The sequence below is a fragment of the Spea bombifrons genome, chromosome 3 (genome assembly GCF_027358695.1).
Source record: "Spea bombifrons isolate aSpeBom1 chromosome 3, aSpeBom1.2.pri, whole genome shotgun sequence".
In the NCBI taxonomy this organism is placed as follows: domain Eukaryota; kingdom Metazoa; phylum Chordata; class Amphibia; order Anura; family Pelobatidae; genus Spea; species Spea bombifrons.
In genome coordinates, this window is record NC_071089.1 from 26,311,371 (window position 1) to 26,334,839 (window position 23,469).

The 23,469-nt window shown below is 39.7% G+C and overlaps 1 protein-coding gene across 1 annotated transcript; it reads left to right on the forward strand.

Annotated features, from left to right (window-relative positions):
- The first annotated feature begins 1,273 nt into the window (after positions 1 to 1,273).
- On the forward strand, positions 1,274 to 19,813 carry BUB1 (BUB1 mitotic checkpoint serine/threonine kinase). The gene is made up of 25 exons (XM_053460800.1): positions 1,274 to 1,407; positions 2,782 to 2,841; positions 2,926 to 3,067; positions 3,312 to 3,508; positions 4,594 to 4,634; positions 5,561 to 5,655; positions 5,854 to 5,921; positions 6,085 to 6,281; positions 6,566 to 6,717; positions 7,162 to 7,538; positions 7,791 to 7,843; positions 8,081 to 8,215; positions 8,456 to 8,569; positions 9,395 to 9,503; positions 9,593 to 9,668; positions 9,760 to 9,937; positions 10,922 to 11,009; positions 11,366 to 11,634; positions 12,898 to 13,044; positions 13,570 to 13,670; positions 14,053 to 14,214; positions 16,565 to 16,722; positions 16,930 to 17,107; positions 17,783 to 17,889; positions 18,554 to 19,813. Exons 1-25 carry the CDS (start codon positions 1,385 to 1,387, stop codon positions 18,747 to 18,749), a joined length of 3,423 nt encoding a protein of 1,140 aa, XP_053316775.1. The 5' UTR covers positions 1,274 to 1,384; the 3' UTR covers positions 18,750 to 19,813.
- The last annotated feature ends 3,656 nt before the right edge of the window (positions 19,814 to 23,469 follow it).

Genomic DNA, 23,469 nt, shown 5'->3' on the forward strand with positions numbered 1-23,469 from the left:
GTTAGCGCTAAAAAAGCACAAGTTCTACCAAAAGGTACATTCAAAAAAATATATGCTAATTGGGATCTATATGGTCCTTGATCATAACCGCTCATACGCAGAAATTTACAATCTTCATATATGTTGACCTGCAGTTCACAGTCTTCAAATCTTTTACTGGCATTCTGACGCTCTGCGAATCTCTTTGCCGGGTAGCCGACACTTCGCAGATCACTTTGCCAGGTAGCCAGCTGTCTTGGGATGGTCCTTCTACACTGTGTTTAAGGACCTGTGTAATATCTGCAGCATTTATTATATCATCACAATGATAACTGGCAGAATTCCATCCACCACACAGCACATTTAACCCTTTCACTGCTAGAGCACTGTATGCTACAGCTTTATTTATAACATTATGTGAATGTCACAAAAATATTAACCTAATTTATTTTGTTAACAAGAAAGTCCCAAAGATTAGACCAGGTGAAATGTAGGAAGGGAGTCCTAAACATGAATGCTTGTTGGTTATGATGTGTTTTTTTCATACATATATATTTATTTTTAGATTTAGTAAACCCCATGGCATTGCAGTCATTATGCATAAGCACTTCAAATATATAAGCACATTAATTTCTCAATAAGAGAAGCGTACATAATGAACAGAGAACCGAAATACTCATCCATAGAAATAGCCTGTATTACAGCAATATATATATATATATATATATATATATATATATATATATACATATATATAAACTAACAAAACAGTGGATTTAATCTGGCATCGATTAAAGTGACTTGTTGATTCTTCAACAAGGAAACGGTATCTTTTTTAAATGGGGAGCTTCCCATGTTAATGAAATATTTAAAGAAAAAGGTAATTAGGAAAGTTGAACCTGTGATTGCGCAGGATTCGAAGGCATTCCTCGCAACGGCAGATTTCAAACTTTGTCGCATATTCAAAAATAAAAAAACTGCTGGTTTGGCGTCATTTATATTACTGTGCATAAGTCTGTCATTATATCAATATGTGGACAAACTGAAAGACCATATCCTTACTGATCTACAGCGTTCGTGCATAACTTATTCGTGAGTGGCAGCGACTCTGCAAACAGCCGGACACTGCCCTCATCAAACATGTCGCTTTGTGTGTTGCCAGAACGTTACGTCACATCCCATAAACTCCTTTTTTTTCTTTTTCTTTTAATCAACCCCTCTCTCGGTCGTTTCGATCCGATTGGTTGAGGGCGACCAATCAAAGTACTCGATTTTGAACTCGCGCCTGCGCGAATAATTTGAAACTGTTTCTCAAAGAAAGCGGCTCGGGTTTTAGGGCGATATGGTGATGTTTGATTAGAAATATATCGCGTGAGGATCAATTAGGCGAAATTAGCAGTCGGCCATGGATTTACAGAGCTGTGTGCAGTAAGTGTCCCCGAGGTTAATGTGTTGTATGCATTACTTTCATATTTACAATAAGAGTGGGTATCGGGGCTTGGTTATTGTAAATCCACTGTTGTTATATGTGTGTGTCTGTGTTGGATTAGTGCATTTTTTAAATATAGTTATACCAAAATACCTTCAGGAAATACATCAGGAATGTTGTTCTGTTTCCTGTGAAGAGCGCCTTCCCTTTGTAGGGTAATTTTTATTATTTTTTATTCATACAGTGACAGCGATTTACGCAGAGCGTCTTACAGTACGGTACATTTAAAGCATATGATAAAACTAGAACTGACAGACTAAGAAAAACTGATACAAAGAGGGCCGTGCTTTTAAGCTTACAATCCATAGGGGATGGGGTATAGACAGACCCAAAATAAAGAGGAAGAATGGCAAATTAGACGGTTCCGGCTGAAATAAAACACTCCTTGCTGCTGGTGTTCGGGTTATCCAGTCTGAAGTAGTCCCGCTTAAAATGGTCCTCTTTTTAAAGAGAACAAGAAATGCTGTTCGTTATTGTTGACTGGTGATTATTTTGATTGCCCTGTATGGCCAGCAGCTATGGTTTTTTCGACTCATCTGCAAGTAAAGTTCTGGACATATGACAGCCCAAGCCATTTATTTATTGATAATTAGATGTGGCCATAATTGGCTCGTCAGGTAAGGTGAGGCTTTGTGACGTGATCTGCTGATCTTTAACATAATGTTTTATTGCGAGCTTTTCAGCTTTGGCGAAAGAGGATGCTGATTTGTTGTAACATCCCCACATACTGTTTAAACATTTCAGCACACGTACATTACTACGCGTTAACAAGGGCTGACCTTGACAAACTATCAATGTAAGAAGGGCTGGATAAGCCATGCATACTGTATAGTTAAATCAGTGTCATCTCAGATGTACCTATGCATCTTTGGGGAAAAATTTAATGTATATGCAAGCCGAGAGGTCCCTTTATGTTTACGCCATGTCCCATTTGCACTCCCAGCTGCTATATTGTGTCATCTACTTAGGGCCAGTTGGCCCCAGTAATGGCTCGGCAAGCAGCGTCATCAGGCAATGGATGAGGAACGCATCACTTTCATATACGTTCCTTATGTGTGCTGTCAAGCGCGTTAAACTGTCCCTTTTAATATACAATTCGCAGTGAAGCTGATGAGTTGAAATGTTTATTTAATGGCATTTGCCAGGTCAGTCCATGTGTATGTGATTTTTCACCACTTTTAGAATGTTCGAATGCTGGTAGAGATAAGTAATTATTTCTAAGCATAATCTTTTTTTGGGGAGAAAAATGTCCATTGCCATAGCTAAAATGTCCACGTGTCCGGTATCTAATGTTTATTTCATTTTTTCCCCAGGATGTTTGAAACCCACATACAGGGGTATAAAGGTGATGACCCTCTGGAACTTTGGGAAAGGTCAGCACTGAGTATTTTCCATTCATTATTTTCATCATCCTTAGTAGTGCGGATTTGTTAATTAAATTATCTGTTTTTTGCCAGGTACGTACAGTGGGCAGAAGAAGCTCTCCCTCCTCAAGAAAAGAGAAACGTTTTGTGTTTGTTGGAAAGGCTAGTAAGAAACTTCATCGGGGACAAAAGATATTTTAATGATGAGCGATACATCAAGTACTGCCTTAAATTTGTAAGTAATGCCTGGAGATGGCGTCTTTTGACATTTATATAAAAACATCCTTCTAGTGAAATATCTTTTGTAGGCCAAGTAAGAGATGAGTTTGGATGGTAATGGACTGTTGTCAGTTTTTAGACACAAAGAAGAGACCCCTAACACAAGTGATGGATATAGTTATGCTATAACTGGGGATCATGAGACATGTTTTTTAAATATGCATATTATATTATTTCCACTTATTTTTCCTGTTCTGTAGGCAGAATCAATAGATGAGCCTACACAGTTCTTTGAATATTTGTACAATCAAGGAATAGGTCATCGATCAGCGCATCTTCATGTGATATGGGCACAAAGACTAGAAGCTAAAGGAGACGTACAGAATGCCATTGCTCTTTACCACAAAAGTTTTCAAACTCGTGCAGAACCACAGGAATTTCTGGATCATCACTATAGGTAAGTGCTTACCTTTTATTATTTGTCTTGTTTAACACCATGAAATACTGCAGCACTGTACAAGTAAGTAGTGCATACCATAAGAGGACTTGGGGTATATTACATACAAGGTAAAAGTGCCACTTTTAGTGACAGACCACATTGGTTATAAAAAAAAAAATATATATAATAATATTGTTGGACATAAGTATTCTCTTAAAGCAGGAGAGGGACTAGGAAAGGTGAGCTAAAGGTAGTTCCGTGGAAGGGAGTTGCTGTGTAAGTTCACAGGTGTCCTAAATAAGGGATTTTTTGAAGGACTGAAGGCAGAGGGTAGAGCCCTGCGCGGGACTGCTTTTTTAATCCCGCTCCCGCTGATTTTTTTGTCCAATCCCGCCTGCTCCCGCAATGTGTGTTCCCAATCCCGCCCGCTCCTGCCACAAATCACGTCCACCTCCTTACGTGAACTGCAGAGTTCCCGCGCAGTCCCGCAAGGCTGCCCTCGAGTTGCTCCCTCACAACGTCTCTTCTCTTGCTCCGCCCAGGAACAAGGCAGAGTCACGGGAAGTGACATTACATTGCGTGACTCCGCTTTGTTCCTGGGCGGAGCAAGAGAGGAGACGCTGTAAGGGAGCAGCGAGAAGGCAGCCTTGCGGGACTGTGCGGGATTACCGGGACCCGCAGGTACAGTGTCTGACCGCCCGCAACACCAGCAAGACCGCCCGCAAGTTTTTTGGCGGGACCCGCCCCAGAGGGTAAGTCAGATAAGCCGAGGAAGCTGCAGCCCTTGAGTAATCTTGTAAACACACATGAGAAGTAAAAATCCAATCAAAGGACAGATGAATATCATCTGATGAGTGTAGGGAAAGGGCATATTTAGAGATGAGTGGAGAGATGTCAGTAGTTTATAACATGCCACCTTAAGAATTATTATACAGGTCTTGCACGGCTGTTAAACTGTTAAACTGAGTATTGATCTGATGAAATCTGTGTACTTATTTTCGCTATTTCGATTAGCTTTTAATAATCTGCGTAGGTAGTTCCACCTTGCCTTTCAGTAATAGTGGATGTTTGTGTCCTGTTCCTTTTTTTCTTCTTCACTAAAGAGCATTTCAGATCAGGATATCGCAGAACCTGCCAGACCAAGGTAAGTTTGCAACAGTTTGTTTAATTTTCAAGAAATGTTGCTTTAATTCAACAAGGCAAACACTGTAGGGCACAATTTTGTTTAACTTTAAAGAAAATTAAACCCTAAATATGCACAAAAGAGTTAATTTGAAAGAAAAATACGTACTTTCTTTACAATTAGTTGCATTTAATGAATCCATCCAGACCTGGTTTTAAAACAGTTGACTCCCTCATTGACCTCTGGGATTTTACTGTAATTTTATATGTATGCTATATGACCAAAATTCAAAAAGGACACGTCTCTTAACTATTGAGTATCAGCCACACCCATTGCTCTATCATAGGATGCCACCTAAGTCTTGAGTTTGGCGGATGTCAGGAGAACGCTACCTACCACAATGCATAGTGCCTGCTGTAAAGCTTGGTAGATGAGGGGTAATAGTTCGGGGCTTGGGGGCCTCAGTTCAATTAAGGGGTAATTTTAATGCTACAGCATACAATGATGCTTTAGACAATTGTATGCTTCCAACTGGCACCAGTTTGGAACATGGTCCTTTTCTGTTCCGCAGTGCACAAAGCAAGGTCCAAAAAGTTTGATGAGTTAGTGTTGAGGAACTTGTGTGTCCTGCACAAATCCTTGACCGTAACCCCATCGAGCACCTTTGAGATGATTTGGCATGTAGATTGCAAGCCAGGCCTTCTCGTCCAAGATCAGTGCCTGACCCAGTTTGACCCTGATTTCCATAATATGAGTGAGGGGCATCTCCATGTTAATTCCTAGGATTTTGGAATATCCCATTCACCATGTCCGTGGAGCATCCCGTCCAACACGCTCATTTAGGTGTGATGGCCAAGACTTTTGGCCTTTTAGTGTAGCTGCTCTCGCTGTACTAATTTATGCTTTACAAAGTAGTATTTCTATTAACCATTCTTCCTTCACTCCAGGTACATCTGCTGCTCACCTTAGGAACTCACAGATTTTAAATCACATGGTCCCAGCATCTTTGAATCCTGATCCAGCAACTCTTGCTAAAAGTCAGGTAACCAAAGTGACTTGAAATTTTGCTTCTAAATATGCAATTTAAATCTGTTTATAGTGAAACGTGACAAACTAATAATATATTTACTATAACAGGAAGACATTGTCTTATGTATCTCCGACTGTGGTCTAGCATTTGTTTATTTTGGTAGATATGATACAAATATCCTTTCATTATTGCAATTCTGTTCTCTTCTAGAGTGCTGTCGGTGCTGGAATAGAGGATCAGGCTGAGAAGCAACCCACTTATAATGAGGGCTCCAGTGGGTAAGTGTTTACCGATCTGAATTTTAAGCTATGAAGTGGCATATGGCAGCGATCATTCTTTCTTGTCCTCTAGCTATGTTTTATATGTTAATTATCACGTTCTCTTTTAATAGCACCACAGAATCTGCTAGCACTCGATTAATAAATGTAATATCTGTTCCAGGGGTGACAGATGGGTGACTGTTTCCAAATCGGCTGTAGTTCCTCGATCAGGCCCGTCTGCAGCAGCAGAAACCAAGCAGGTCGCCATGTACTGCAAGGAGAAGTTGATCTGTGGGGACTCCGAGTTGTCACTAGAGGAGTTCAGAGCAAATATCTATAGAAAAAAATATGAGCATCGAAGAAAAATGCACCAGCTGGGTACTGAATTTAATGTGTACATTCTATGATGTATTATTTACTTTTAGTATACATGTTGTGTAATAATTTAGTACTCTCATTTTGTCTGTGATAAGTTCTAGCTCTGAATATTTGCAATAGGGATTTTTTTACATTTTATAATTTGAAAAAAACATTGTGGCCGCTTGTAAGTAGTGTAACCGTGCAGCACAATGTCTTGAATTTAAGAAAAACATTCCCTGTTGTATGGTGTTCTGTAATAAAGAAAAAGCTTTGTTGAGTTATATATTTTTGTCTCTAAACAGAGGAAGAAGAAAGGAAATACCAGAAGGTTAAGGAGGAAGCTGCTTTGCAGGAACAGTTGCTGAAACAGAAGTTAGAACAACTTAGCAGCCTTTTACGTGTTCAGGACCAGCAGAAAGTAGTACCTCAATCTGCTCCTGAACAGAAGCCTGGCGTGAGTACATTGGCACGTGGAATACATCCCTATAGGGAAGGTGAACTTGGTGACTGATTTTTCACCTGTCATAGGTCTGCAGAGCTTGATGACCTTCTACAAGGTTTTTCAGTTTGCAAGGATAGACCTTCCTACCTCCTTACAGGATTTTTGTTTTACTACTTAAAGGAATTGCCCAGTCTCCAAAACGCATACTTTCTTGTGCTCCACTATATTCCACTAGAAGCAAATGTTGCATGCATTTTTTAGTTATTGGAGTTGAAAAAAGAGACACTTTTTGGCTCTTAATCCCTTATTTTGCTGCTCCTACAGAAAGCAGGCAGCATAATTCCTCCTCATGGTTAGTAGCCCTCCCATTGAAATCAGTATGCTTGTATGCTTGTATATCGTAGGTATTTAAACAGAATCCATTATATGTTTAACCTGAAAATCTTACTCATACAGACTCGAATGGTGTTGGACCCCAACAAATCTATACCAACTGGAGTGAGTTACCCAGTTCCTGGTGCTCAAAGTTCCTCAATGATATATCGGAGACGAATATCCACATCTGGCCCACTCACACCTTGTGAGTTTTCCGCACCTCTTGTAGCACAACCTACACCTTCTCCTGCGGCTGCCACTGGAAGCAGCCAACTGTGTGCATCTAATGATGTAGTAAAACTTGCTCTGGGCCTCACTGCGATGCCTCCTACTGTTGACGCTGAAGCACATGGAAGCCATTATGGTAATCCTCTAACACCTGGGCATGACTTGTTCTTTAAACCACCAACTGGACATGACCAGTCAGCAGCGTCGTCCTCAGATGTCCCCAGACAGTTGTAAGTTCCTATTTCTCCCTAAATCTTGAGTTTGGCTGCCAATGTAAAAAAAAAAAAAAAAGCAGCTGTCATCTGACTTCAAGCACTTTTATGTTTAAACCATATTTTTTAATATGAAAACAAGATAATGAGCAATATACTGTCTTTTTCTTTTTCATATTTTATTAAAATGATGTGTCTTGGGTTGTAGCTACCTTTCTACATTATAGAGTTTGTGCGTTCACTATTCTTATACTTATTTTTTGTTCAAAGGTGCCAGAATAACAGTTCTAGTGGAGTAAAAACACAACACGGCATAAAAGAAGGTAAATACTACACTAAAAGATATCCATCCTCTTGGTGGCATCATTTTATTTTACATACAAACACAAATGTGTATAATGTATTTTTTTTTTAAATTGTATTTTTTCTATTATTGTTTGCCATAAAAAAATTGAACATTTTCAATTTCCTGACATTGGATGGAATAGTTACACTTACCATTCTGTTTCCTGGCCTTCATGTAAAGGTTTTCTTATATATAACATGTTTTTCTTTAACAGCTTCTACAGTTACGAACTCTTCCGGATACTTTGCAAATGCATCTCACGTTACTCCAAACACATCTCTAGGGCTTGGACAGCCAACTCCATCTAAAGTGCTTCCTTCTCCTACTGTCAACACAAAAGAAGCACTCGGTAAAAAAAAAAAAGTTGTTTTGTTTTTGTCCCTCCTATCAACACAATTTAATGTTTTGTTATAGTGTGAAATGAGAGTGTGAGATTGGGAATTGCCTAGTTTTCTAAATTTTATTTTTATCAAGAAATAAAGGAGACAATTGCATAATCCAAAATATGAAGTGTTGTAGGCTGAGCCATCAGGTTGCTGTGACTTTTTTTTTTTTTTCCTTCTTGTTGACCTCAACATTCTGTTTTCAGGATTCATAATGGACATCTTCCAGACATCCACACTGCCAGAGAATGAACAGGATGATCCGTTTGATGCACCTGATGAAATTGAACAGGATTTAGAGGCGTTTTGTCGAAATGACAGTAAGTCACTTTTGGACTGTCACAGCTGTCCTGGCTGTTGCTTTGTTTATGAATAAATTCTACTGTTGAGATCATACATGTATCATTTGGCATTTAAATGAACCTATTTCTACAAAGGGTTTTGGTAATCTTTCTTACTGGTAAGAGCTGGGCAGAAAACTGAATATTTCTGCTGTATTGCAAAGCTAGTACCCAAAATAATACATTAAAAGGTTATTTCTGTAAAAGAATATGTCTAGAGTTATTGAAACATCAGATTAATGGTTCTTACATATGGCACGTTTGTTAACCTTAAAATCAGGTAATATGGTTGCAATAAAAAAAGCAGCCTTAATGTTTCTTTGTATTACTAACATATTTCATGAATGTGGAACTGTGATGAGCTCAAAATCCCATGTGAGTAGAAAAAAAGATGTCCAGGTTACATTAGTGTTTTGTGCATTAATTTCTTGCCTTATTACGCTAATAATTAACAACTGGACTGTGGTGGTGACAGATCCCTGTTTGTTTACCAAACAGTAGTGACCATTGCCTTCCGGGATATGGTACAATGAAAATGGCTGGAACAAAGTAACACCTTTTTAAAAGTTGGACGTAAACGACCACTTGGTTACAAGTGTTCTGACATCCTGTGATAGGCTTGAGTTATAGTTGATGGCATCTACATCTATAAGACATGGTGACAGGTCTTACATGTCTCAAACATAAGACATTTTCTTCAATGAATCACAACACAAATTGGCAGGATAAAATGGCCCTTAAGGGAAAGGGTTGCGGACACCTGACTGCCATGTGCGATCTTAATCTTGCCTGTTCCTGATCTAGGTAAAGATCATGCAAACGCCAATGGCCTTTTCGGATTGCAGAATGTTGCCCCGGCTTTGCCACCTGGCTTTTCGATCTTTGAGGATGAGGCCAACAAAAAAAATGACGTGTAAGTTCCAACCCTCTTAACATTAGAATTTGTCATGTTCTCTGAGGTGGAATTTATAGTAACATTGTGTGTGCGTGTTTTCTCCACAGGCCTCTTGCAAGTAAACCTTTAGAAGTGAAAACATTTGGAGATCGCCCTATGCTCAAACTCGCCATCAAATCCAATGTAATTATCACTTTTAAGTAACAATAGACGGCACTTAGAATTAATTTAGAGAATTTGGTACGATGTCTGTCACATCCTCCTGTCTTCCTAGGAGGAGACCAGGGCCACTGAATCCCCAGGAGATGATTGTACCGTGTGGGCTGTCCGCTGCAACAAAACGCTAGCACCCAGCCCAAACAGCACAGGGGACTTTGCCATGGCAGCTCAGCTGGCCTCCACACCGGCCAACAAGCTAGCGGAACCAGCTTGCCACACACTGGAGAATAAAGGTAAGCACCTCTGCATTGACATATTCCACTAAACTACAGCTTTACATTTTAGGTAAAATTTAGCTTCAGAAGCTTTATATGTGGTTTTTTTTTAATGTTATAGTTTTGGAGATATTTGGGGAATATTATTCATCGTAGTGTGTTTGTTTAGCCAATGCCTTTGAAATGTTTAACTCGCCTCTGGAGGACATTATAAAAAGGTATTATGTGCTATGGTTATATATATATATAACCATAGCACATAATACCTTTTTATAATGTCCTCCAGAGGCGAGTTAAACATTTCAAATATATATATAATTTGCTCGATTATAAGACGACCCCCCCAAAATTTGTATAATAATTTAGGGAAAAAACCGTATAGGGAAAAAAGTTTTACTAGTAAATATTAATTTGCATGTAAACAATTTTTTCACATTTATGCACATCTGCCCCCCAGATATACCTTATACCCCCTATATGCCACTCTGCCTCCCAGATATGCCTATTGACCCCTATTTGCCACTCTGCCTCCCTGAAATTCCTTTTAACCCCCTATATGCCTCTGCCTCCATTGAGAAACATTGAGAACGTGCAGTCCCTATGCAGAAGAGCCAGTGGTGGTGCCCCAACCAAAACTAAATGCAGATGGTGTTTCTAAGTGACATGCCGTTCGTTTAACTAAAAAATTCATCTGTGAAGAAAACACTTCCAGCTTCAATGATTCCTGTCCTTTTAAAATTGCCATGTAATAGAACATTTCAGCTTGGTACCAGAAATTGCGAAAAAAAAGTTTTATAGATATGCAATATATGGACATCTGGTCATAGCAGACAGGATGTAGTCTGGTAAATATTACTGGGTTGGAGTGAAGTTACAATGGCAGGTGTCAAAATGTTTGATTTTACAAATGTCCTTTTTTGTTTGCACATTTGATTAAAGACTGTAGGTGTACAAAAGTGATTTTGTGGATTTTTTTTTTTCTTCAAGTATTTCTCATTTCAGAAAATGCAGTGACAGAAAACGGTGGCCATATGAATTTTGATTTCTCAGAGGATAAATTCATCCAAGCGTCCAAAATAAGGAAGCTAAGGTATTGTATCACAAAGCTTTTAAAATGGTTTGATGATTTTTTAGCGGAACACGTGGTTAGTTTTCCCAGGCCTCTGTTTATTGTAAAGGAAGATTCTTTATTGGTGCTGATGCCATTAAAGAGACACTCCAGCTTTTGTATACACTTTAATGCACTCATAAACCCAGTAAGGCAGATTGTGGAAACTGGTATTATGAATATGATATACATACGCATATAGATTGGATGAGGCTAATTGAGTTTTGTGATAAATCAGAGGGGACATTGAGTTATAGTGTATTGTGAGACATGCAATGCAAAGACTACGCAGGAGCAAACAAGAAAATATTTTTTATCTGTATATGAATAACTTCTAGTCCTATTCAAGAGCAAAGCCCCGAGCATTCTAAGCTACCGATGAGCGCACAGTCCCCTTCTTCATGCAGTATGTTTCCGCCGGCGATATCCGTAACGTCTGAGGTGGACCAAACAGGACAGCGTCTGGCCGCGTGTAAGCTTTCAGAAACGTTACACTGCGGGATGATTGGAAATATTGAAGACCCTTGGGGAGTAACCACGCAGCCTCTGATTGTACATCAGGAAGAGGAGCAGGAGGAGGAAGAAGAGCCTTGTTTTCAAGCTCCAGGTATGGGTGTAAATGGTTTGGATAAAATTACATCTTGCTGGTGGTTAAAGCCCAGTTGTCTATCTAATTGGGTATGTAACCATGCTGAAATAGCATATAAAATGGTTTGTCACAAAGCTGCTTTTCATCTTAAAAAAGATGAGTGGCGAATATAGTGATGGCTAAGAAATAACTATGATCGGGAAGTTTTAAAGGCAAATCCCCCTAAGCTAGGATTCCGTGGTTTTTTTTGTTTGTTAGTTTGTTTTTTCATTTACTACAACTAATATTGTCTTATGTAGCTTTGTAAACACACTTATTACTATGGCTGTAGAAGTTCCTTGCTTGAAAGCCTGCTTCCTAATTGTCTTTATTGCAAGTTCTTTCAAATTACGGCTAGGGGATTTATTTCATTTATTCCCTAGCAGTTTTTTAACTTCCAAAACAGATTCTTTTTTTATTTAAATTTTATTGCATTTTGCAATATAACAGAAGTTATGGGTTACAGCCATTGACATCAAGGTATACCATAAAGAAAGTACATGTTTGTATCATTTTCATACCGGAAATCTTGTTTTACATGACATATCCAGTGGTCTAAATACCTTTAACAATTTACAGGTAGGAATTAGTGTTAACCCATCTCGTGTTTAACAGCCCATAAGAAATCCACTTTGGTTATTGAAAAAATGTATCTAAAGAAAATAACCCGAACAAAAGACAAAAAGGAAAATCTGGGTATATACAACATATAGAATGGTAGAAGTCGGTATAGCGTAATAAACCTAATACGTTTTTGTCATTTGGAGTCTCAGGATACATTGCTTTACACAAATTATAGCCGGCACAACATATAGTAGTTCAGACGCGTCTCCCGCAGAAATATATAAGAAGAACCGCCACTAGGGATTGCTCTTAGATTGTCTATTTGTCCAAGGAGGCCAGATTTGTTTTCAAATCTGTGTGATAGCTGGTCATTTTAAAAGGATATATAGAAATCATTGTTACAGGTCAAGTATAACTATTTGAGATACTCAAAAGTGCAGTAAAGAGTTGAATATATCTCCTAAGAGAAGGGTGTAGGGAGCGCCCCATTTTTGTATGTTTAAATGTGGAATGAATAATTCTAGAGTAATTGGCTTCCAAAAATAGATCTGAGCCAATTCTAGTGATTATTCAAGGTGATTTTTGCCAGTGATATGTGGTGTCTAGAGCATTTGAGTCAAGTGGGTGTTCGGTGAACATATTTCATAATAAGCTTTCCATTGGTTTTATTTTATACAGATCAAGTTATAGTTAAAAATGCGTGGGATGATGAATTGATTGCCCGACTTCTGTCGAAGCTGCCCAAACCACTTAATTCTTTCAGCAACTATTCCCAATGGTATTCCAATGTTCCGGCTTTCAAACCGAAGATGGATGTGACGTTGGGTAAGACCATTACTCCCAAAATATTTCTTTCATTCAATACGGATCTGTGTGAATTTTTGCTCCTATTTCTTAAGTAGAATAGTATTTTGTTTATGAATACGAGATATGACCATATTCAATTTTATGCCTTCGTTGAATTAGATTACAACGCCAGTAGATGCCACAGTCTTTATGCAAAATGACAACTGACTGTATTATTGAAAGCTTCTCCTTAGTCTTTATCATTACTGTCTTTTAGAATTAGGAAAAATATTCTGAGACTTCTCATTCTCTACATGTTTGCACATTAAGTTGTTTTAGGTCTGTCATGCGAATTAATTGATTCTAATAAGATCTCGCTGGATATATATGAAATATGTAATTTTTTTTGTTAAGCTAACATTCTAATATCAACAGTTGCTTTTAAAAGTTTAACTTGCATATCTTTAGGCCATTTTTTCATTGCAGTATATTTTAGTGAACCTATTAGTTAACATCATAAAGATAAATAAAAAAATGACTTATTTTTCTTTCTTTCCTCAAAAGGCTCCGACTCGTATTGCATAGAGAGCATGCTCGGAAAGGGAGCCTTTGCTCAAGTTTATCAAGCAACGTCGAAAGCAAACAAACTGAAAGTTATGCTAAAGGCAAGTGTTGAGAGACTAATGTTATACTTTCTTTATTAATCAAGATTTTAGACCCTTTACAGCACCTTCTTCAGGGCATGGCTCAAAGATGGTGCTGTGGTCAGCAATAAAGAACTAGATTAATCATGAAACAAAAATTCTAGCTAGACTTTTGTGCTAGATGTTTGCAATCCTGCCACTGCTTACTACAAGCGGGTGGGCTGCTAGATTGCGAAATAGGTAAAATAATAAAAATTATTCTTCCTTAGTGTACTGTATGGGTGAGGAGGTTGCCCAAATACTCTATTTAAACAGCCAATGGTTGATGAAGATATACAAGTATATATTTGACTAAACATTGTACGTACCAAACATATTAAAAATCACCCTGTTATAATCCTAGGTTCAGAAGCCAGCGAAGCCCTGGGAGTTTTATATTGGAACACAAATTAGTGAGAGAATGAGCCCAGCCCTGAGGCATCTCTTTATCAGTTTCCACCATGCACACATGTTCCAGAATGGGAGTGTTCTGGTGGGAGATCTGTATATGTTTGGATCATTACTGGTAAGATACTTCTCATAGAACTGTTTTTTTTACCATATGTTGTTATACAGTGAAGGAAAAAGTAATTTGAACCCTTGCTGGTTTTGTATGTTTGCCCACTGACATAGACATAATCAGTTTTAATGGTAGGTTTACTTGAACGGTAAGAGACAGAATAACAGCAAAAAAAATCTAGAATAACTCATTTCAAATAAGTTATACGTTGATTTGCATTTTACTCTGTGAAATAAGTATTTGACCCCTTTGCAAAACATGACTTAGTACTTGGTGGCAAAACCCTTGTTGGCAATCGCAGAGGTCAGACGTTTCTTGTAGGCTACCAGGTTTGCACACATCTCAGGAGGGATTTTGTCCCACTCCTCTTTGCAGATGCTCTCCAAGCCATTAAGGATTTGAGGCAAATGTTTGGCAACTCGAACCTTCAGCTTCCTCCACAGATTTGTTTATGGGATTAAGGTCTGGAAACTGGCTAGGCCGCTCCAAGACCTTAATGTGCTTCTTCTTGAGCCCCTCCTTTGGTGCTTTGGCCGTGTGTTTTGGGCCATTGTCATGCTGGAATACCCATCCACGACCCATTTTCACTGCACTGGCTGAGGGAAGGAGATTCTCACACAAGATTTGACTTCACACAATGAAGTTGTCCTGTCCCCTTAGTAGAAACCCCCCGAAAGCATAATGTTTCCACCTCCATGTTTGACATTGGGGATGGTGTTCTTGGGGTCATAGGCAGCATTCCTCCTCCTCCGAATACGGCGCATTGAGTTGATGCCAAATAGCTAGATTTTGTTCTCACCTGACCATAACACTTTCACCCAGTTCTCCTCTGAATCATTCAGGTGTCCATTGGCAAACTTCAGACGGGGTTGTACATGTGCTATCTTGAGCAGGGGGGCCTTGCGGACGCTGCAGGATTTCAGTCCTTCATGTCATAGTGTGTTACCAATTGTTTTCTTGGTGACTGACTATGGTCCCAGCTGCCTTGAGATCATTGACAAGATCCTCCCGTGTAGTTCTGAGCTGATTCCTCACCATTCTCATGATCATTGAAACTCCACGAGGCGAGATCTTGAATGGAGCCCCAGACCGAGAGAGATTGACAGTTATTTTGTGTTTCTTCCATTTGCCAATAATTGCTTGGACAGCTCTTTGGTCTTGGCGATGGTGGAGAGATTGGAATCTGATTGATTGCTTCTGTGGACAGGTGTCTTTTATACAGGTAACAAGCTCATTGCCTGTATAAGACACCTGGGAGCCAGACATCTTGCTGATTGATATGGGATCAAATACTTATTTCACAGAGTAAAATGCAAATCAATTCATAACTTATTTGAAATGCGTTATTCTGAATTTTTTTGTTATTTTATCTCTCACTGTTCAAATAAACCTACCATTGAAATTATAGACTGATCATGTCTTTGTCAGTTGGCAAGCGTACAAAATCAGCAGGGGATCAATATTGTTTTTCTTTACTAACTACTGTAACTAGCAAATGAATATAATCCTATTGATAACTCTACAAACCACTCTTCTGGAAATACATTAATACTTTAATGTATATTAAATGGACAGCCAAGTTCCCCTAAACAGCTTCCCCACTGATGAATGCATAAGCAAGTGTTTTAATATAAATTAATCGCCTGCCCCTTAATCATAGTTTTTCTTTTAGCCATTACTGTCATGAAATGATTAAGGTTTATGTTGTTGCTGTTTTACATGATGATGCAAACACATGTACTACTATGACTGTAGCCTTTAATGAAAAAAACAGTGGTTCCTATTTGTTGTTTTTTTTGCATGTTTTTTCTAATTGCAGCAGTTTGGTTATTTTAGACTTGTAGCGAGAAGGTTATATTCCCTTTATATTTCTACTGAAGCTTACTGGCTCTCCTGTCTGAGATTTATGCCAGTTCGGCTACTAGTAGCCGTTCGTTGGTAGGAAATCTGTGGGTGTGCGTTATGCTTCCAAATCGTGTCATTAGACACCATGGAAATGTAACAAAAGGCAGCAATGTGGCTCCTCTGCCTAAGCCCACTCTTAAGCAGGCAGCTTAATAGGTTACGTAGGAAGGCAGTTCAGATGTAATGAGATCTATTGAATCCATCTATGCATGTGTAACCAAAAATGTAGGTTTTAAGGGGAAATTTTGTTATCCTTTGAATCAACATTTATATTAGGGCGGGAGTGTTGCCTTAACAAAAAATAAAAGATGTAGGTTTTGCTAATTTAACGAAATATAGTTTAGCTGCAAAATATCTGCAGTATTACTAGGGACGTTTACCAACCGATTATCGTAATAAAAACATGTCAGAAAAATACACAATTTTTTTTTTTCCATTTTTGACCATCCAGAATGCAATAAACTTGTACAGGAAACTGAATGAGAAAGTGATGCCCGTCCCGCTGGTTATGTATTTTGCCATTAACATCCTGTACATGGTGGAGCAGCTTAATAACATTGGCATAATCCATGGAGACATCAAGCCGGATAACTTTGTCCTGGGTGAAAAGTAAGTGGTCTTCTGGTGAAAGCATACATATTCAGCATCCAACTTCACCAAACCAATGCATGTCTGGACAGCATAATTGCGCGGATGTAAGATATAATCAAGAGGAATGGTTTATTCAAAGAAAGTTGTGACGAGTGGCCAAGACACATTATGTTTTGCTGCATCTCTCATCCACTCTAAATCAAGTGACATTTTCCCTTTGCACAGGTTTCTTGATATGGAGGCATTCGAGCTTGATTTTGTGTCTCATGGACTGGCGCTGGTTGATCTTGGTCAGAGCATTGATATGACCCTTTTCCCAAAGGGTACCGCATTCATGGGAAAGTGTGAAACATCGGGTTTCCAATGTACTGAAATGTTAACTAATAAACCATGGAACTACCAGGTAAATTATAGCATCTAGAGTATCTTTCATCATAGTGATGGCAAATTCCCACATGATAGAGGGTAAAATTTCACCCTTACATTGGGCTAGCTATTAATGTAGTTGAAGCTTGCGCAGTGTACATATAACATTTTATACTTATCTGCAGAGATCCACTTGTCTGTGTATAAAGTGTCCACTTCAATGGTCTTGGACATGGTCCACCAACATTTTATTTCTAGTATCGCATTAAAATGTGTTCTTCTGTCTTGTGGCAATAGAATTACTTAGTCCTAATCACTCAGCCTGATACAAATTGAAGTAAAGTTTATTTTAAGCACTAGTTGCAATTTTTTAGCACACTATACTTATTTAAAATTACTATTTGCGTTATATTTAGAAGTGTGACAAAAAAATAACGAACTGAGAGGGGGGTATCTGGACCTGCATATAGTAACTACAGCCAGAAAAAGGCTACAGTGCCAATAGTGGCTGATAATTCTGTAGTGATTATCATGGGAAACTATGATTATTCATTATTAGCAAAGCTTTTCATTGCTATAGTTAAAGGAATAGAAAGAGTATTTTGGAAAATTTATTTTTTGTTATAGTATATTGTATTGGCCATGGAACTGGCTGTATAAGGCTTTAGTCTTTAGTCTTTTTCATAATATACTTAATTGCTCTTGATTACAGACTGACTATTTTGGTGTGGCGGGAACAGTTTACTGTATGCTGTTTGGCAACTACATGAAGGTGAAGCATGAGTACGGAGCCTGGAAAACAGATGGCATTTTCAAAAGGTCAGTACATTGACTTCCACAAATTCATGGCTTTCTGGCAGCTGTCTGCGGGCTGCAACAGGAAGAGGGGAGGAGCAATCAGAGAAAAACTATTCAGCTCCCACTAGGAGCAGACAGCGACCGCAAATCAATCAAGCAACTTGCTTTGTGGTCGGGGAGTAATGCTAAAGTACATGCCGGACCGGAGGCTGCCTGATGGCCCTGATGGCCCGGTATGCCTCCAGTGCGGCCCTGACCCTCCGCGGCCCACTGAAGACGGGGTCACGACCCGCTTTTGGGTCGCGACCCATGAGTTGAGAACCACTGATCTAGAGGACTTCCTCTTACTGATCTTCTTTGAATCCTGTCAACTTGTGTGAAAAGCCCCAGTCCCTTTCTTTTGGTGGCTGCAATCAGACATTTCACCTAATATCCAGACAGCAAGTAGAATAGGCTTGTGGTGCAATAGGCTTGTAGACTTACAAGGCTTTATCGGTATTCCTTTTATGTTGGCTGCATTTGTTAATAAATATACTGCTAGATTGAAACTTGTTTAGTATGTATGTCCGCCATAGCCTAATGTTACTGTCCATTTTGTGTATCGTCAGTTTTAATGATGTTATCATAGTGCTACATAATCTGCTAGAGCTCTATAAAAATGTAATTATTTTATGCTTGTGTTTAGAATCCAACAAGGAGAGCTGTGGATTGATTTTTTCCATACGCTGTTGAACATACCCGATTGCCAGAGCCCTTCTCCTCTCAAAGCCCTGCGAGAAAAACTCACGACTACGTTTCAGAGAGAATATACAAACAAGATAAAAGCCCTGCGCCAAAGACTGATCATCCTGCTAATGGAAGACAAGCGCTCCAGAAAATAGATCGCAGTCTCTTCCCCCGTCCGCAACAGATGGTTTGGCCCAATAGACCAGCCCAGCTTCTTGTATATAAATCGTTCCTGAAATCTGAACTTTACCGAAGGGAAAATAAAGCAGCTCCTGTTTCTTATTTTTTTTTTCTTCCTATTGCTGTCAAACAATAGTGAAAATATTTCTATCGCAAAAAGAAAACAAACTCCGCTTAACAAAGCCAGCCACTTTGAAAATCCCAACAGTATTTTTATTGATGGGATATTAAATGCTTGCAGTTGCTGTGCAATTACTTTTAACTTTCTATTAAGACAGTTTATTATGTCTCATCTGTTTTAGTCCTGTGTTGACATGCTAGTACTTGTTGTTGGAAAGATCTATTTGTGCATCACCCATAAGCCAGTGGGCTCCACACATCATCGTTTCTCCTTCGGCCTATGCTGTGGACATTCCTGATCTTGTATGAATGTAGTGTCTGTATAGTGTACTTTTATAGACCTATATTACAGTATCGGCACTAGTTTTATAGTATTTAAATATGAAACTTCGGATCAACACATCTAGACAGCATTGCAATGTCTAGAATATAAACTTTATTGCCAAGATGACAAGTACCGGCAGCCGTCATGTAAAGGGGACAAATACATTTAGCCTTTTTTCCATACTGTAAGCAGAGACTCATTTCTTATGTTCCTAAGCACTTATATTGATGAGCTTGTTTATTGTTAGTGTGCGGTGTTGCTATAGGGTCAGGAGACAGAAATTGGGTACCATGCACAAGGGCAGAAATTAATATTTAGAAAACGTTTTTGGGTTTTTTTTTCTTATTTTAAGAGCTGACTTTAAATCATGTCCACGTTTTCTGATATTTTTCTATCTCCCTTGAACGCGAGCAGCGTTTTTCTGAGAAACTCCTTAAGCGCACACATTCATCTGCTCCGTTTGATTATCGGTTGTACACTGATAAGATTAATTGCTGGGTGAGCAAGGGGGATAGGGATTAGCGTTACTTCATAGTATTTCATATAGAATAAGAACTAACTAGTGTGGGGCTTAATAAAAATATTTGTACACAATGTATTATAATAACCAAGTCTCTGATTACTTCTCTAATAATATGTTAATACGCTATGACAAAAGTATGTGGATACCTCGTGTAATTGGGTTTAGGTGTTTCAGCTACACCCATCTCTCACAGGTATATAAAACCAAGCATTTTGTCTATAGAGATGGTTGCTTAACATTGGCAGTAGAACGGGTTATACTGAAGAGCTGGACTGTCGTAGGATGCCCTCTTTTACCATAAGTCGGTTCCTGAAATTTCTGCTGTTCTGGATTTGCCCAAGGGCTGTTATTGTGAAATAGAAGCATCCGGTAGTAACAGCTTAGCCAGAGTGGGGCTGCTGAGTATAATCACCTGTCCTCTGTAACCTCACTCACTACCCAGTTACAGATTGCTGTTGGAAGCAACATCAGCACAAGCACTGTGAATGGATTTTCATGATCGGCTGTAGTGGTGTAGAGTAGAGGATTGCATTGGGAGGCGGGTCTCGCGGGACCCTCCAAAAAACTTGCGGGCGGTCTTGCTGGGGCTGCGGGCGGTCAGGCACTGTACCTGCGGGTCCCGGTAATCCCGCGCAGTCCCGCAAGGCTGTCTTCTCGCTGCTCCATTAGTGTCAACTATCTTGCTCCGCCCACGAACAAGGCGGAGTCACGTGATGTGACATCACTTCCTGTGACTCCGCCTTGTTCCTGGGCGGAGCAAGAGAAGAGACGCTGTGAGGGAACAACTTGCGGGACTGCGCGGGAAATCAGGTAAGGAGGCGGGATTGGCCACAAATGTGGCGGGAGCGGAACACCCACATTGCGGGAGCGGGATTAAAAACAGCGGGAGCGGGATTAAAAAAGCAGTCCCGCGCAGGGCTCTAGTGTAAAGCACACCGCCACTTGACTCTGAAGCAGTGGTAACAAATCATGCCTTGCTTTGTGGAAATCTGAAGGATGAGTCTGCATTTGGAAGATGGTAGGAGAATGCTGCCAATTAGAATGTATAGGGTCTACTGTAATGTTTGGTGAAGGAGGGATAATGGTCTGAGGCTATTTTTCAGGTTTTGGTCTAGGCCCTTTAGTTTCAGTGAAGGGTAATGTTAATGCTACAGCATACAATGACATTTTAGACAATTCTATGCTTCTAAGTTTGTGGAACCAGTTCTGGGAAGGCCCTTTCCTGATCCATAAAGACATGGTTTGACAAGTTTCGTGTAGAGAAACTTCAGTGGTATTTACAGAACCCTAACCCCAGTGAACACGGAATGAATTGGAACACTGATTGCAAGCCTGACCTTCTCATCCAACATCTGTGCCTGACCTCTCAATTGCTCTTTTGGCTAAATGGCCACAAATTCTGGTATATGCTCCAAGTCGTCGTGGAAAACTCCCAGAAGAGTGAAGGCTGTTAATGCCCACAGTCTTGCAGTAGTATGTCCAACAAGCTCATACACTATAAGGACTAAATTATTACCAACACACTTTTATGCCATTGCATTCTAACTACATAGATATTAATATGTCTATGTAATTAGAATGTCTATATGCAAGATTTTGGAGTGTTTCTGAGGGGATTTTTGCCCATTCATCCAGTAGAGCATTTGTGAGGTCAGGCACTGATGTTGGATGAGAAGGCCTGGCTCGCAATCTCCGTTCCAGTTCATCCCAAAGATGTTCTGAAGTCAGGGCTGTGTGTGGGCCAGTCAAGTTCTGCAACTAGAACCAAATCATATATGTGTGATGGAAACGACCTGTACCCCGACTGGGAACACCTGTCAGCTGTTGCTTCCTCTGGGAACCGCAAGGGTTAACCGCTTCTAGCGCCAGATGATACTGCGAGGAAGGGATCAGGAACCAGCTCTGTATCCTCAATGTAGTAGCACCGTAGCCCGTCGAGACATAGCAAAATACGGTGCTAAAAAATTTATTGGGAAATGAAATGAAAGGGACATAATAACATTAACGTGTCAATGCCCTGCCCACAGCCTGGCGCGATACCCAGGACACCAAGCTCAGCAATGTCTGTATAACCCCAAACCGTTGTTTTACTGGTGATCCCGAGGGAGAGGTGGCAATCCCGGGGCAAATATGTCAAAAAAGTGCCACCATCCGCTGTGGGAACCTCGAGCAGTAGCAGTTTAAACTTTCCCCGGGACGGACCACAATATTGCTGGGCGTGTGTTCCATAACCCTGCCAGCCGACCACCGCTCTCCTGGAAGTCACAGGGACTGGGGATCCATAGGAGGCTACCTCTCCAAACCACCCCTGGCCTGTACTCCACCACCTGTAGGTTAACTCCACAAAAGAGCACTCTGGTGGGGTCAATGGTGTCTGGGTTATGAGGGGTTAAAGTCTGTGGGCAATTGCTTGGGTCCTAGCCGAGAAACAGTTCCAGAGGATTATGGCCAGGCAAAAGGGTATGTGATACACTGGGGATACAACAAGACTGCTCCGTCAGTCCACAGTTTCAGCCAATTTGCTAAGACACATGCTGACGTGTTTATTAAAGGACAGCTTATTGTCTTATGCCGCCTCACCAACAAAGAATGGATATTAAAGTACATTCTAAGCGATATATGCATTCTTGTACCTACAAATATAAAATAAATAATTATCCACGGTCCTGTTTTTGTGCCACTGTTGGTACCAAACACATCTCCTGCAATCTAGGGAACGGGGGGGGGGCTGTGGCTGGAGAGTGACAATTGTATACAGAGGGTTTCTGTTGATCATTTTAAAGGACCACTCAGCTATCATATGAGGTCTTGAGTCTTTAAATTACGTTGTTGTTGTTATGCATTTTGTATGCCAAATACGTATTTTTGGGGGATGTATTCCTTTTTTCACCTTCCTTTTTAAATACACATTCTCTTGATCCTCTCTCCTCTTGCTGCCATAGTTGCTCCCCTTTTACTTGAAAATAGGCACTAATTCACTAATTCTTTCCAAAGCTAGATTTCAATTGCCTGCACTGTGTCCTTAACTCGTGTGGTATTAGTGTGTGTCTTGTTTATTATGTACTTGTTATCCATTCCATATTTATATAGCATAATGCTGCAGAGTAAGAGAACTTAAAAAGAGTAAAAAAAAAAAAAAGTTCTCATGGAAATAAGACTCATTCACAAATACAGTACTGCTGGTTATGTTGTTACACATATGAGAATAGTTATGATATGATTGGTAGCACACAAACTGGTATTCTGTCAACTTGTCTGCCCTGTCCTATGTCCGTCTGCTCTGTTGTCCACCTTACTCTGTTGTCTTCCCGAAAGAAATGGTTAAAAACTGTCTGAGAATGCATCATCTCTGCCACTAATTACACTCCCTCACACAGGGGTCAGCCAGTCCATTTAAAGACATTCAATGGATGTTTGGGCTTTAAAATGAAATAAAGTGGTCTACTGGACTGCATACCCAAGATCTCCAAAGGAAATCTTTTTAGTGTATTCATGAGTTTAGTGGACACCTTCTCTATCTGACTTTACAGTTTTAGCCGTGGTCTTGTTTGGGTCATTGAAGGAACATTTGTAGAAAAGCTTGAGGAGGTTAAAACGTATTTAAGTATTCCCTTTATTTATAAATATTCAATGAATTTTCATACAAAAGTTTAATTCTCAAAATGAATTTGATACATATTACAGATTAATAAACTGACCGTAAAATAATGATTCCATTGGCACTAGG